The sequence below is a fragment of the Struthio camelus genome, chromosome 1, assembly GCF_040807025.1.
Source record: "Struthio camelus isolate bStrCam1 chromosome 1, bStrCam1.hap1, whole genome shotgun sequence".
In the NCBI taxonomy this organism is placed as follows: domain Eukaryota; kingdom Metazoa; phylum Chordata; class Aves; order Struthioniformes; family Struthionidae; genus Struthio; species Struthio camelus.
Window position 1 is genome coordinate 166322050 of NC_090942.1, and position 16381 is coordinate 166338430.

At 43.8% G+C, this 16381-nt stretch overlaps 1 protein-coding gene across 4 annotated transcripts in view; it reads left to right on the forward strand.

The window, feature by feature from the left end:
• The first annotated feature begins 8602 nt into the window (after positions 1-8602).
• ABCC4 (ATP binding cassette subfamily C member 4 (PEL blood group)) overlaps positions 8603-16381 on the forward strand; it is a 156417-nt gene continuing 148638 nt past the window's right edge. For 3 of the 4 annotated variants that reach the window (XR_011138104.1, XM_068928927.1, XM_068928937.1), the window contains exon 1: positions 8603-8783. Coding sequence is in view for 2 of the 4 variants with exons in the window: in XM_068928927.1 (XP_068785028.1) it covers positions 8710-8783 (74 nt within the window). In the remaining 2 variants the exon portion in view is untranslated. The remainder of the gene's footprint in view (positions 8784-16381) is intronic. The other variant, XM_068928946.1, reaches the window with a different exon arrangement.

Consider the following 16381-nt stretch of genomic DNA (forward strand, 5'->3'; position numbering starts at 1 on the left):
TTATACCCTTCGCTTTCCTGTGTTTGCAGGAAGAACGGGAAGAGAGGAAGTGCCATCAGCACAGGTGCCAAATTGGCATCTTCGAAAAGATCCCATCTATATTGCTGGCAGCCTTTTAGGGTCAAAGGAGATGAATTCAGGTAGAGCCTCCCTTTGGGAAGAATAATCCTTGTACTCTGCCTGCATTTAGGAGGTGGGAAGCCTTTGTGTTTCCTTTTATTTGCTGCAAGAGAGAGGGGCGGTATTTTTATGCAATCTCTTGATGACTAGGCATTTCCTTTGAAGATCAGCTGGAGGAGAGAGGAGCACACATGGGGGCACTGACTTTGTTTCTCTGGGAGGATGGATTAATAGTATGTTGTTGTGGAGTGTGTTTTGCTCGGTATGAAATGCATTTAGCTACAGAAACAGAGCTACAGCTATGACTGCTGATACAGCTTAGAGCTATCCCATTGACAGCGATATGAGACTATAAATATACACATGTATCTATCCTACCTGTTCCTGCCTGCCTCTGGTGACAACCGAAGGGATTTGTTAAAGAGTTTCCTCTCAGCCAGTTTGGTCTTGAATTTCTGTTGGTGTCAGAATCTGCTGTGTACTCCTTGCTTGCTGGACAAGGAGGTTATTGCACATTTCGCCATCCACTGGCCACTTTCAGTACTTGCCACAACCATTTCTTTTTCAGTCCCCTTCTGGTGGTTAACCTCACCTCTTTCTTATTTTTATTATGCTCAGTCTTCTTCCCTTCTGCGTCATTATCTTTACTTCTCCTTCAAGCACCAGTTCAGATCTATACACTCCTCCATGCACTGGGTAATATCTGTCCCCTGGTCCTTCCTCCTTTCCTATTCTCTCTGGTTCACCTCTCTGGTTGTTCTTATGCTGAGATTTCTCATGGTCTCATGTATATTAGCAAACATGAGTACTTTCTCCTGTTACCTCCAGTAGAGCAGGAGACTATGACTTAGCCTGGTATGACACATCTGAGGCCACGGCACTCTTCTCTCCCTTTCACAGCCACCTCCCTGCCCATTCCCTCTGGCCTACACCCACTCTGTGCACTTGGACATGAACCCTCAGTTCATGGGAAGTGCCATGAAGTGCAGAACACAAGGTGCACATCCCTGAGGTGACACAGACTGCCAGAAGCACATCTCTCTGGTCTGTTCTCTGCTTGGTCTTCTAGAATCTATTGAGTCAAACGCAAGGTCTCAGTTCTTGTCCTCTGAGTGCTGTTGCTCGTTCTCAGACATCTAAATGAATGCCTAAAGCTTTTAGATAAAGATCAAGGTAAACATCTACCCACCACAGGGGGAGAAGTACATCCCTCTATAAGGGCAAGCCTTGCTGTACAGGAGACACAATTCTCCACTTTGGTTTGTCTGAGGCTATGAAACAAATACTCATGGAATGGGAAGGCTAAGAAAAACCTCACTATCTTCTGCTCTAACTAGAGTATATATTACTTCAGCCTTCTTTTCTCTAAGCTAAACACAGCTGTGGGTATATAAGCCTGAAACTAAATCAAAATAGTGGATTGCACACAATTCTTCAGCCCTGCCAGAGGGATGAAAGAGAGGAAGAGAGCAAGAATAAACAACACTTGACATGTGTTAGTCATGGTACTTAATGTGCTGCTAGAAGATACCCATATACAAGAGCGATTAAAATGTTGTAAGAATCTAAACACAGAAGAACTTTGTGCATCTAAATATCCTTGATGCCCATGAGCCAATATGTACAGATGTTTGTAGTATTGGGGTTTAAATATAAAATTTAAGATTAATGCAAATAAGTAAATATAAAGATTTTAGCACAAATACACTACAATAATTATATTACGAATCTTAAAATGTAAAATTCTGATGCCTAAAATGCATATTATTTAGAAAAAGGTTCATGTGGTCTTGCTGTCTAGTTGATCCTCACTAGCAACACCCAAGACAGGTGTCAGGCTGTCAAGAAAGACGTAAGGAAGAAGAGCCTTGCCCAGAGGGGCATGGTTTGGTGAGGAGGAAAAGTGGGCCACTGAGATGCACTGTGGCAGGGTGATTAGACAAGAAAAATTGCTTCTTGGGTGCTCTGTGTGGGCAGGTAACTTTGGTGATCTGCTGAGCACTGCACCTAGAAATGTCAGAGAAAATTCTGTTTCTTCTCAAACTGTGAGTGCCCAGAAAAAGTGAAAATTCTGTACGACCAAGTCAAAGGGCCAGGCCACTGATTTAGATGTGTTAGGCTCTGGTTAAACAACTGAGAGCTAAGAAGGGTCAAGTGATAGTGGTGTTGAAGTACTGTGCTGGTCAAGGTTGAGAAGAACTGTTTACACTCAATTAACATTGTTTGCATTCTGATTTAACAGTCTATACTTGGTGGTAAGTGCCTCATATGCTGGCTGGGTAGGAAACATTTAGAAAACGGCTTATGTTTTTAAACGCATATAATTGGCTCTCTTCTCTTTCCCTGACATATCTACATAGTGCTGGCCTTCAGCTTACTTCTGTTAGGACAGAATTACTGTTTTCCCTTCCCATCTGTCACTAGCCTTTCACTAAAGTACTGAGAACTGAGTAAACCTCTCTCTCCTGTCTCAACAGAAAAATGAATAATAAATATGAAACATTGAGACCTTTTTTTGCTGCCCTTAGAGTCTTAATAGAATAAGCGGTCAATCTCTGTGCCTGTGCTTAAAGCTAACAGTGTATGCGCAGTGTATGCGGTGACTTCAAGAACAACCTGGAAAGTCTGCGCTATAAGGTGGACCTGCTGATTGATTTGTTGTATGTTATAAAAGCTTGAGCGCTTGCCATCTACTTTTTTCTCCCCTACTCCTTAGGCAGCGGAGAACGTTAGGGCAATGCTTCCACCTTTGCTCTCTCCCTCCTCTTACTATTTTAGGTTGACAATGAATGAAAGAGATCATGCCATGGAAACTACATTCATGTAAATAAATGTGGAAAATGCAAGGGACCACTGTAATCAAGAAAAGCATTGAAAGAAGCACAGGTTTTACTAACTCTGCTGGGAAAATGTTGTTTGCTACTAGCTTACTACAATGCCACTTCTGAATGAGCTTTGAAAACAAAGCTTTCCTACTGAAGTTACCTGAGTTTTGTTTTTCCCAGTCTTGTATGTCATAATTGCTGTTTCAATAAATTAGGACAGCTCCCTCATATCTAAGATCCTCAGCTGTACAGCAAGAGCACAGTATCAGTGAAATCAGACTTACATGAGCTGAAGCGGAGATCTACCTTTCATATCCGCACCCTGAGAAAAGTTTTTAAAAAATAATTTTTGTTTCTATTGTGTGGAAGTCATGGTAACACCCTGGGAATCCTGCCTAGTTAAAGGAGTTCATGGACACTGGCATTCATATAAAACAAGGATCTCAGAAGGTCAGCTAATCCACTTCCTACCTCTGGAAAAGATTACTTTTGTTAATCAAGCATCATGACAGAGATTAATCTAACCTGCTTATAAAATTGCAGGGGTGGGAAGTCTTTACTTTCGCTAGGCTATCAATCACAGTTTGCACAATAGTCAGAGTAGTTTGCTGACTCATCCTTGCCCTGAAACTATCTCCATTTAATTTTCCTGTTACTGTAATTCACTGTTGCATGGAGATTATCCTGGGCTGTGCTGGCTAGCATTAAGCCAGAAAGGCAAGAGGGGAGGGTATGAAGAAGGCAAATGAAGTTCAAAATTTTCCACCTCATATCAGTTGATTGAGAACGTAAAGAAAGACTTTGCTCTTCAGAAGCTGTAGTGCCAATATGAGAAAAATGGGTTAACACAATACAAGAATTGAAACTGCAATGAATAGAAGGGGAGAGTTTAATGCCTATTACCTGGTGAGACTAAGACAGTAAAATAAGCTCCCAGCTGCTTAGGAATGGATAAAATAGGGGTATGTAGCTTAGGGCAGCACTATCATAAATACACCTGAATCAATGTGTTAACTATCAGCACAAGAAATTGCTGGACCTGCTGTAGCTCATCCAAATCAGCCTGCAGAAATATCAGTCTTGAAATGTATGTGAATGAAGTACAGAGATTAGATTCTTACAAGGAACTTAACATTTGGTAGCTGTGCTAATTAAAACTTTTAGTACAACTTCTACTGATACTTTTCTATTGCAATAAATACTGAATTTAATAGAAAGTAACTATTTTTGAATCCTATCTTAGCAGATAATCACTAGAAACTGCCGTACGCTACGGATAATTGAGCGTAACTTTTTTTTAATGAAGGAAATAATTGGGCATCCAAACATCAACAATGAATTTAAAAGAACTAAACTATGAAAATTAACAGAAATATTGTGTGTATGTATGTGTGGGTGTGACACGTAGGCAGAAAAATGTGAATGGAAATTAAGAGCTCTTTAGGAAAAATCTTATTGGCCAAAATGACTTGATGTTGCAGTGAAAGATGGAGAGGACTTTGGCCTAAAACCCATATTGATTCAGAAGTGATGATGGTAAGGATGGGGTTCAGTTGCCTAAACGTAGATATCTATTGCCATTTAAAAGGCACTTGAGACATTGGCATGGGACTGGCAGATACAGCACAGAAGCTATGGAAGACCTGAAGCCTTCTGAAGTGGTGGCTAGCAGCCAAGTGGAATATCCTACCATATCTACAGCGGCAGTAGGCACCTACGTTTAGTGTAAACTAGAAACTATGGCATGTAGAAAACTGATACAGGTAGTTAAAAGATACGGGGAGAATAGAGATGGCTAGCAGAGCAACAAGAAGAGAAAGTATCTGAGAAAAAATGCTGCTATTATATACTAATAGCTAGATGGAAACAGCAAACTACTTACAGCTTGATTCTGCACCACTGACATTTCTGTTCTGCAGCTGAACAAGAACAGGCCTATCTATCCGTATTGCAGGAGCATGAGAAACTATTCTTCACTGAGTACGTCAGCGAGACGATGAGTCAGGCCACAGACTGGATAGTGACTAGCTGGGCTCCCAGCCAGCGGACAGCCTGCTTTCTTGCCCATGGCATGGCAGGAAACGGAGCTGTCTAGTTGGTTTGTCACGCAGCATATGGATTGTCTTTCTGCCTGGCTTCGATCAAAAGTTAAACAATGCACTGTGGTAAAGCTTTCACAGTCTGCTACGACAGCTTGTCTTCAGAAAACTACTGCCTCTGAAGTCTTTCAAACAGCTTTGAATCTGATTCTGCCCTTAGTACTGCCTCAGAGATATCATGTAGTGTGCTCATTAAATCGTTTATCCAAACTTTTAAGACACACTCAGGCACGTGTCCTTGTTTTCCAGGTACCTGACTTGAGATGCTGGGGTGTGACTTGCAGAAATTGTTCGCCTCTCAGCCGAAATCAATGGGCGCTTGCCTGATTGTGAAAGGTTACAGTGCTACATTCTCAGAAGTATTAAGCCTTTGGTTCTGATTGCATATTCAGAATCAGTGGCTATATTTTGCCTTAAGATCCACACGCTTCTCTTTACCACTTGAAAGGCAGATAAGCTGCCCAATTATCTCTTAAGGGTTTTGTGAAAAGCAGATGTGTGTGAACGCCTCATACTAGAGTGGTAAGTGCCACAGAAAAGGAATATGAAGAAACTGGTGATTCTGACTGTGTTCAGAACGAGGAGAGAGTACAGCGAAGAGGATTTAAAACCATGCTTTGCACAGAGGCTTGTTTAATGAATATGTCCTTTTTGAATACTGAATAAATACAGAAACTTGTGTTTGTATGTTTATGGAATCCCTTGTGATCGTCCAATTACCATAGCATAATGTATACGCATAAATGGCTTAATTCAAATGACACTCGCTTAATCTGGCCATTGACTAATCTGAGTACTTGGCTTTGCTAGACTGATATCTTTATTACGGATTTATGTAATATTAACTTTCGATTAGGTTGTTTGCATATTTAGTCTTCCATGCCGTGAATATATTGTTACCACAGGAAAATATTCAACGGATAACTAAAAAATCAGCAGTTGCTTTTCGTTTCCCCTAAAATAAAGATGATTAATTTCCTTACTCTGTGCTATCTATTTTCCCTCCTCTCTCCTCTCCATGTGCAGTCTCAGCTTTTCCAGAGCATCTCTGTTACTGTTTCTAACTGGTTCACAATTCTCTATTGCTGCATCAGTTTCCATTGGTTACTTGTACACTTGACAGAGTTACTGATTAATTTGGCTTTCAGGCTTTTCTTTTCCTCTTGAACTTTATTATAATTCTTTGGGCATTGCTAAATCTTTAGTTTTCCCTTCTCCAAACCTTCCTATAGAGTTTTGTTTCAGACATGGGAATCTGACAGCAGTATTTATTATAAAATTATATTTTGTCAATAATTGTCACCGATAATGCTGGGAAAGACGAAATTTACTTCTTGAGGTTTGTTCTTTGCCATTTTCCTACCGTTACAATAATCTTGGAAAAAGTTACTTTCTGATCTTGTGTTCTTAAAAAAAAATTACTTGTTCATGACTAATATTCTGCTTTCTTGTCCAAACAAAGAAATGTTTTGATAATCTTTCCTTGCAAGAATCTGGCTTGATTTTGTTTCAGATTCATGAATAGATGCCAGTTTAAAGATTTACATCTTCCTTTCCTCCACTATTTGACCCAAACTTTATTGAAGTTTTAGGACTTGCATTGGGCTGTCATGCCTTTTATTCTCTTATTCATATCTGTTTAGACAAATTTGCTTCTCAGAAATCTAAACCCAGGTTGCCAGAATTTGTTGACGGACAGACCTTGTCTTCAGATGTTTTGGGAGGTGACTTAAGTTAATTCTTCTGGAATACACAAAGCACTTTTTTGTTAAAGCCTGCCCTTGCAAATCACTGCACCAGTTCCCTAAGTGTATTTCTTTGTTTTAATCCAGACAGATCTATAGGCAGGTGCTGAGAAGTGTACTACCTATCGCTTGCAAAATCCTGTAGTATGCTCAGCCAACGCTTTTTGTTGCCAACTCTCTCACCTCTCTCCCTCGCTATCAACTGATAGCAAACTTACGCTTGATTTACTTGTGTTATGGTTATTATGACATCCTTGCAAGCGTGAAGTGAATCTGTTTCTTGGATGGCACAGTGTAGCCCAGACCTTACCACCCTCTTTTTTCTTCACCGTGTGCCAACTCTATGTACCTATAGTGATAATCAGATACTGGAACTATTTCACCGATAAGCCATTTTAGCAGGAAGAGATAGGGTTGGTTGCTCCTAGGGCGAAAGATGAATAAACAGGAGACTTGCCTTGCAGCTGGCTCAGCTGGAGGGAAAAGGGGTCTGGGAGGCCGCAGAGAAATTAGGGCATGGCAGACACCTACTCTGCCTGGTATTTTTTCACTGAGCTGAATAGTTTTTTGGTTATCCTCAGACACGTGCCTCACCTTTGTATTATCTTAGATTTCTTGCAGTCCCCTCCACTGCTTGCAGGCCCATCCCTTGCGGCAAGCCCCAGTGACAACAGCGGAGAGGAGTACGGCCATCGTCCGCCCTGACAACGATCGCACCCAACTTCTGAGAAGGGCTTCAAGGATTTCTGTGATGCACCTTCTCTTGGAATTAAATAACTACTTTTTTTGTGTGTGTGTCTGTGTGTGTGTGTGTGTGTATGTATTCTGGTTTATTTCTGGGGGTACTTTTTGTACCACCAAACTTTCCTCAACATCATTACACTGGAGCTGCAGATAGCACCGGTTTGCAGACTCAGACCAGCATCCGGCTGCTCTCATGCTGCCCCAGTGCCCTTGTTCTTGTAATTCGGAATATGGACATCCCCCGTGTGTGTGTGTGTGTGTGTGTTTTAATACAAGTCGCTGCAATGTTTAGGAAGGAGAGGTGGAAACGAGTGTTTCTGGCAGGTCAGTCCCACGAGGCTGCAATTGCTCCTCACTAGCGGCTTGTTTCTCCACCTAGTCAGGCCTGCGGGTGCCTTGCTTGGTGCGGTCCGCGCCGAGAGGACAATAACGTTTTCAACCCGCAACAACGTGGCACGGCGGCAGCATTTCACAGACAGCACCGCCGAAGAGATCTTGGAGACGGTACTATCACTCGGCGGCAGCCTGCGACAGCGTGACAAACAGGGCGATGTCCTTAGCTCAGTACAACAAAACAAAACAAACTCTCGCGGCCTTTACAGCCTTTTATTCGAGGGCCACGAGGGCAAAAAAAGTGAACTCGCTTCAGGCACGCACAGGCGACCAACCGCTGAGGGGACAGCGGAGCACCCCCCCTCCCCCCCAAACCCGCCCGGGGCGGCCGCTTCCCCTCAGGCGCGAGGGCTCGGCCCGCGCCCAGGCACCTAACGGCCGCCCAACGGCCGCTCAACGGCGGGAGGGGCAGCGGCTCCTTCAAGGGGCGACAGCGCCTCGCGGGAGGGAGAGGGGAGGCTCCGCTTCCCCCGCGGAGGGACCTCGGCAGCGCCGCGGGGAGGCTCCCCGGCCGTCTCGGAGGGCGGCAGTCGCCTCAGCGCGGCCCTGCGGAACTACCCGTCACGCCGCCGTCTCCGTCTCCGCACAGGGGCGGGCGTCGCGGGGGAGCCGGGCCGGCAGGAGGCGTCCTGCGGCGGGAGAGCGGGAGGGAGGGACGAGGTGGGGGGGTGTCGGCTCTCCCGGAAACAGCGCCGGCCGGCGGCAAAGCGGCGGTGGCTGCCGCGGTGGGAAGTCGGCCGTGGTGCTGCGCCGCCGCTGCCGCCGGGCGGGTTGGCGGGCGGCATGGAAGCGGTGCCCCGTGAAGAGAAGCCCAACCCGCTGCGGGATGCCAACCTCTGCTCCCGGCTCTTCTTCTGGTGAGCGCCCGGCCGAGGGCGAGAGCGGAGGCGGGGGGGGGGGGGGCGGCGGCAGCGCCGCGAGGTGCGGCCTCGGGGCTGCCCGCCGGCGGGGAAGGCGCCGCGCCGGGACTTTGGCGCTGCCGCCTCGCCGCCCCTTGGCTTCCCGCCGGGCTCTGGGGCCGGCGGGGGGATGCTGAGTGCCGGCGCGGGGGGCCCGCCGCCTCCTTTCTCCTTCCCCCCCCCCCCAACTCCGCTTCGGGCTTCCCGCGAGGGTCCGGGCGCCCCGGGGGGGGAAGCGCCGGCGCCTCCCGGCAGTGACTCTGCAAAGGCGGCTCGGCGAAGGCCTGGCGGGTTAACACGTGTCAGCGCCGCCGGCTCGGAGCGCCCCTCGCCCGCAGGTGGCTCCCGGCGACGGAGGCGGGAGCGGCGCCGCCGAGGCGAGGTCTCCTGAGGTCAAAGCTTGCTAACCCGCCGCTTGCGGGGAGCCGCGTCTCCGGCGCGCCGGTACCACCCCGGGAAGCCCCGCTGGGAGCAGGCGGGGGCTGCCAGCGCGGTCCCACGTCTCCTCCCCGCCGCCGCTCTCCCGGGTCTGATACCGCTTCCCCGGGCCGAGGGTGCCCCTGCAGCTCGGCTCGAGCACGTGTTGCATCCCCTCGGCGGGCAGGGAGCCTGCTCCGCGCCGGGGTGCCCGGTGCTGGCAGCGGCTCCGGCACGGCTGCCGCCGGCGGCTCCGCGCCGCTGCTCGCATAACGGGTCGGCGGCAGGTACCGCTCATCTCGAGAGCGCTTGCTGATCTCCCTGTCGGAGTCTTTTTTTTTTTTTTTTTCTTCTCCTCTCTTCTCTCTGAACTGCGTAGTCTGCTTAGGGATTTCCCAGTGTAAGGGCAGTCTTCTGCTTTGACTCTCTGGGGGCCTGAGGTGTCGCAGAGCAAAGGCGGGGAACGGGGCGCTTACGCAAGCATACTCGGAAACCAGTAACTTCTATGCTGGACCAGATGACTACTGTGGCAGCGCAGTTAATGCTTGTTCTGTTACTGTCATTGGCTTTGGCGCAGATGCGCATAATTACTCAAAGCAGGGAGGAATCATGGTCTGGTAGTTTCACTGCATTGAAATACGGTAAGGAAAGAAGACATGCAAGGTGCAAAGGGGGAGTATCAAGCTTGTCCATCTTAGCAGGACCCCTTTGGAAGAGAACAGGTGCAGAGGTACAGGTACCTACACGTACTTACCCTGCTTCACCTTCGCCTGAACTCCGGGTGCATGTGCCGGAGTACTTGGTGGAGAAGGAAGAGAAGGCATGGTGCGTGAGGCCCCTGTGTTTGGAAGCCTCTTAAACACAACACCAAAGTCTCCGATCCTAAAAGCAGCTGTGAGCAGTTGCAGGGATCCTTTCTAGAAGGCGGAGGGATTTTAAAGGCCCTGACCGATTTTAGCTAAACGCATTTTCGGTCAAGGAAATGTCCTCGGAGGTACTGTGTGCAAAAAACAGGTTGCATGCTTTTGTTGAGCTGCCTGTGTTCAGCAGTTTGACTTGTAATTTCTTTTTTTAGCGCTGGGGTGCCCATGTTAGGAACAACTTTGCTAGGAAATCCAGGCAGAATGGGATAAACTACGGGTTGGCCATTTAGCAGTGCAGCACTGCTTTTGCTCTGTTCACCTTTTCTTGCAGGGGTCTTGTGCTGCCACGAGTAGTTATGCCAAAAGCAGTTCTGCTAGAGGTGAAAAAGGAAGTGTGCAGTGTTCGTGACTTTTTTTTTTTTTTTTGACTGTTCACATCATCCATCTTATTGCTCTCTGGGTGTTGCAGTGGATTGTTCAGCAGCACCCACAAAAGCCATTTAAAATTTCTCAAGTTTTAGGAAAGCACTTAAAAGGTTCCTTTTACCCCATACACATTTGTAGGTTCTTATTCTACAAGGGGGCAAGAGGAAGAGGAGCCCTGTGTTTGTGAGATGATAGGCCTCCTGAAATTTCAGAGATTGACTGGAGCATTTTACTTTACAGTTTCTTACATTTCTTAGTCTTCAGATAGTAGGGCTCCACTGTAGGGCTTGTGCTCTGAAGTAAGTTTTTAATAGCATGTGAAAAGTTTTACTGAATTTAAAAAAAAAAAAAGTTCTGTATGCTATCTGCCAGGCTTTCACGGGCTTCAGCAACATTATGCCACCCTTCTACCTATGCTGCATGTGATCATCAAATACCAGTATATTCTAGCTATTTGCTAGTCAAAAAGCTTTAGTATTTTTTCAGTGAAAAATTCAGCTGAAGCGATGTCTGCAGTGGCTTAAATTGAGGATCTAGGAGATGTCATCTTTCTGCAAGTTAATAATTTTTTACATAAAACTGAGAAAGGATTAAAATGAACCTCACTAGCTATAAATCTACCCTTAAAGTTAGCTTTAGGAATCGTTCACTGCTTCTGCGAAGCACACAGCTTTTGACAACTGTGTAAGCATTTCTTGGCACTGCTTCATTGGAAGTGCTGTTTCACACAGGATGTTTAGAGATGTTTTCAGTTGGAGAACTGGAAAAACAGTGTTTGAGGAGGGCTGTCCGGGGAGTAGCGGCAACCACTGACATGTGGTTGCTCCAGCAGGCCTGCTGTGCTGCCCAAACCCTAGCTGCTGGCTGTTAGCCCTACTTTCTGTCCTTATTAGCAGCATTGCAGGCAGCTGGGCAGGTGTCCCCCCTCCCCTCCCTTTTTTTTCCCCTTCTATTTATTTTTTTTCCAAAAATCCAATCTTGCTGTTGTAAGGAGGCTCCCCCCCCCCCCCCCCTTTGTTGCCAGTGGTGTAGAAGTAGAGCTGAAATTACTATGTGTTGCAGAAATGGGATCAAACTCACAGGGGAAAAGTAGTCGTGTTTTCATTGAATTATAAAACTGAGGTAATGAGTGTGTAGACTGAAGACACATTCTTCTCCCATTGTTCAAAGCTTGTCTTCTTGCTCTTGGGGTTGTGATTTTGACAAGTATGAGCTTGATGAATATTAAACGCTCTAGTACATTCATGGGAAAGAGGAGCATCTGGATTGTGTGTGAATATTGTTATTTTATAAAGCATCCCTTGTGTAATGTTACTTGGATTTTAAAAGAATAAAAGCTATTTATGACAGAAGTATAAAGATGAGGGCGGTTGCAAAATATTCTTGTTTTCTATATCTCTCACTGAATTATCTATATTAACAGAGGCTCATCAAAGCACCAATTGCTGTCTGGATGTTTCAGATATTACTCTATCTGTTGACTTTCATAGTTGCTAGTTCCCAAGCTCCCAGACTTCTCTAAGCTCTGGCTGGTAGTTGAGTTAGACTGCTGGGGTGTACTTCAAATTGTTGTCTTCGCTTTACCTCATCCTAGCTTCTTATTTTTGGCTGAGCTTGCTGATGAGAATGAGGGCTTTGAAGGATTGATTGGAGGATTTGCTTGATGTTTAAGGTGCCTCTAAGCAAGATGCAATTCAACTTAGTGTTTTTCACGTTTTAAAAACGTGCTCTGTTGCTGCAAGTTTGGGTTCAGAAAGCTTTGCAAGTGTGTCTGGAGTTGAGCAGAGCATTTTTCACATCTTTTTTGTACTGTGGGGAGTGGGGATTCTTAAGTTAATAGTTGTATACAGTAAGAGTATTTCTCTTTTCTAAATATTTTTCTGTTTTTTTGAGCTTGCATGCTCGTTAAGTAGCTGGTGTGTTTTTATTTGCTTAATAGTATTTGCTCCCTTGAGTTGTCAAAGATGTTCTAGCTATGCAACGTTTGCTTCGTTATGCACCCTGTTGTTCAGGCATGGAATTCACTTCTGTGGAAAGTTACAAAAGAAGTGCTATGATTAAATTTTTAAAAGACTAGATAACTTTTGGCCCATTAATAACATGAGAAGGAAGGCAAGGTGGAACACCCTTGAAGAGGGAATCTAGTCTTTTTTTCCAGAGAAGTAAAAGAAAGTAAAGTATTGCTAAATTTTATTTAGCAAGCTCATTTATTTTTAAGAAATTAATAATAACATTTAACAATACTTTGTAAATATTTGTCTATCGTAGAATTGCTGGGCCCATGACAAGTTTTCAGCTTTTTTGGAGCAGTGGACATTGTCAGCATCCTAAAGCTGGGTATCTTTTTACATAAATGCTTGACATGTGACAATTGCCATTATAGTAAAAGTGTTAAAACACAAACTGAAATAAGAAGTGAGGATGAGCTAAAGCAAAGGAGACGATTAGAAGTATACCCCAGTACTCTAACTCTAAATGAACATACATGATTCTTTTTACTTCAAGGCATCTGCACGGTTACGATTCCAAGGAAGAGATGAGTGTTTTGTTATTATCTTTCTGTGTCTGACAGTGTCACTCTTGGCCTACTAAGGCATTGCTTTAGGGAAAATGTCAAAAGGAAAAGTCTTCTTCGCTAGTCTGACGTAGCATGTAAAGGGAAAAGGTTATAAAAAATTCTGACCTTTGGATTTAAATGAGAGCGGAATGAGGTAAGCAGAGACACGTAGGTCCCGGGGTTTTCAGTGACTAAGCATTGCATAGCTGTTTACATCTGAGCAAATATAGTCATGCAGTGTACTGCTCTTGTACCAGCGTAAGTGAGTACACACTTTTCATAACCTTTTCCTCCTCTCACACCCAGGAGTTTAGGATTAGAAGGGCCACTGGCTAATTTAGTTGGACTTTTGAGTGGGCCTTAGTGTCACCTGTGCTTTAGTTCAGTGACTTGGCTCCCTTGAAAAGCATATCTTGCCTTGCTTGGAAAGAAATTAGACAGAGTTCACCTTTTTTCTTGCATGTGTCAGTTGGAGTTGAACTGTAGCGCTGTTATATCCGATTAGTGTTCCTTATTGTGTCAGCAGATAGATTTAGCTGTGGTGATTTAATCTTTACTTCAGGTAATGAGTGAAAATACCAAGCAGTATCAGACTTTGTAGTGAATTGCTTGATACCTAGTGAATTCCTACCAGAAATGTCCCAAATTAATGACAGTGCTGATTCCTAATTGGTAGCACTTTATAAAGATCTCTGAGATGGCTAATTTTTAGTTCATTTAGAGATTGTAATGGTGCAAGATGACTACTCTTAGCAGGACTATTGTGGTACTATATGAAACCCCCCAAAACATGTATAAGCCTCTTCAGTATATATAAATGGAAGGTACATTTTCAATAACCAAAGAATTCAATTGGACTTACCTCTTTTTTTTCCCCTCTGATTTGAAAGAAATCTGAGGATTATATATATAACTTATTATAAAATAATACCTTGTTCTTTCATTTATCAGACATTTAATAGCCTGTAGTGAAATTTTAATCATTTGGTCTCTTTAACTATTACTACATTCATTTTATTGCAAGATAGATGTATTATGTAGGAGAAAACATTGTTTGAAAACATTGTTTATGAGCTAGTTAAGCTAAAATATGCAGGCCTAGAGTGCTAGATAGATTATATTGATTTCACAGCCGCGTATAAACTGCAAGAATGTTGGCATTGGCTATCTACGTTATCTCTGTGAGCATAAGGCTCTGATGCATTACATACACCGTGAGACGAACCATACCTATATAACAAAACACTGAAGTTACTTGTCTTTGAAATGCTCTAGATAGTGTTTACTGTATTATTTCCTAGAAAGGCTGTCCCTGATGCAACCTCCTGAAATAATCCCTGCAAAACTTCAAAGTTAGGGGTAAGTTTTCCTGTTCTTTTCCCAAAGTCTGTTTTCTCCCTCTTCCCACTCAGTTCTAGACATTTCTTCAAGAGCTTAAGGGTGGAGGAGAGGGGAAACAATTAGCGTTTGGGAATGTAGGGTTGAAAAGAATAATCTTCTATTATGTGTATCCCTGTCACCCAAACACGTGTCATACCAGCTCACAGCAGGTGATTTTAAATCTTCCTTTTTCCATTACTTGCAGGAAAGGAAGTTAATATTGAAATTGTCGTCATTATGCTTCAATGTTAGCATTTTCTTTTGGAAATTGAAATCAGAGCCCATTATACTCATCTAGCCTTTCTATAAAACTTTGGGTTGAGGGCTTCATCTCTTGATTTTTTTTTTTCTTGTGCCTTTTATCATTGAATCTATATATGAGCTCTAACACAGTTTTTTTTTAGATATATTTTTCTCATGATGAAGGATTTGCCCACTCCCTTTCAGTTGGTCACTAGTAAGCTACCTGGAGATTAGGAGGTTGGATGACCAGTTCTCTTCTGCTAAATTGAAGAACCCTCCCCTTCCGTTCACTCTATGTAACTGTTTAGGCCTTAGGTCAATAAATAGCTTGTGCCACTTAAATTTCTTGCTGTAAGGCATTATCTTCAGACCATTACATCAAATCATCTGTATGATGAATATTTTTCTTGGCATATGGATGCCAGATCTGGAATCAGTATTTTGATAACAGTCTCTAGAATAGTCTAGCCTCTAGTTAAAAGCAATGCTACTTTTCCATTCCCTATTCCCAGGCTCTGCAGAAAGTGTTAGCCACTGCATGCCAGCCTTTTTTTTTTTCTTTTTTCCTTCCTGTTTTTACTTCTGCTTGCCATTTGGAATATCAGGAAGGGTGTTCTAGTAATCGGATAGTTCATATCTGGCTGATGCTGTAGATTAACAGCATGAAACAGCTTGCATTAAGTGCAATCAATACCAATTGAGTTACTGTTAGTATGGGAAGAGGGATGTTCAGCACTGTAGCTGCTCACACTCTGCTGTGAAAAACCAACAGCAAGGAAGACGAGATGAAGTAGGTTATTACTGTCTGGCATTGTAACTGAAAATATGAAAGGCATTTTTGAGTTTAAATGACTTTGAAGTAATTTCATTCTATTCTTACCATTCTTTGTATTGTACACAATGTGAAAATCGACTCTTTAAGCTGCCAGTAAACAGTGGAGGGAAGCTGTGACTAAAACAGTAGCTGAAAAGCATCTGAGGAAATACGAGAACTTACTCTATTAATTTTATATAGCTGCTTTGCTAAGGGGAAAAAAAGGAAACGACAGCTTGCTAAGGAGAATGGGTGAGCATGTGAAATAGTGAAATTAGTCACATGATGGTTACAAAATGTTCATTGTGGTGGGACTTGTGAATTCTTGCATGGTAACACTGAATGTGTGTCCGTCTTTCTATACATCCCATCCCAATGGTGCTCCTCTGCCCTAAAAGCAAGCAAATGGCTTATGGTATTGTATTTACTGTGCTGATTTTTAACTTTGAGTCATGTCATGAAGCTGGGTAATGAACAGTACAAAAAAAAAAAAAGTGTGTAGGCACCTGAAGTAAGCTATAGAGAGTAAGCAACGTGAATTTATGGTCAAAAGGTCTTGTGAGGAAACCCAATTTGTTTTACAAAAAGCAGCTCCAATTTAGGTCATTACAGAGAAGGAAATACATGTTACTCCACAGCTTAGTATTTGAAGTAGTGCTTCCAAGCTGCTCAAGAAGATGAAATCCTAGCATTATGGAAGAATTTGAGTAAACAAAGACTCTCCTGTACCACTCTTGAAAAATAACTGGATATTGAGTATAAACAGATGATGCTTGTAATGTAATTCACAAATAGGCTTAGGAGGAATGGGGAAAATGCAGTTTGTAAGCCACCTTCTTAAGGAATTAGCTGATGA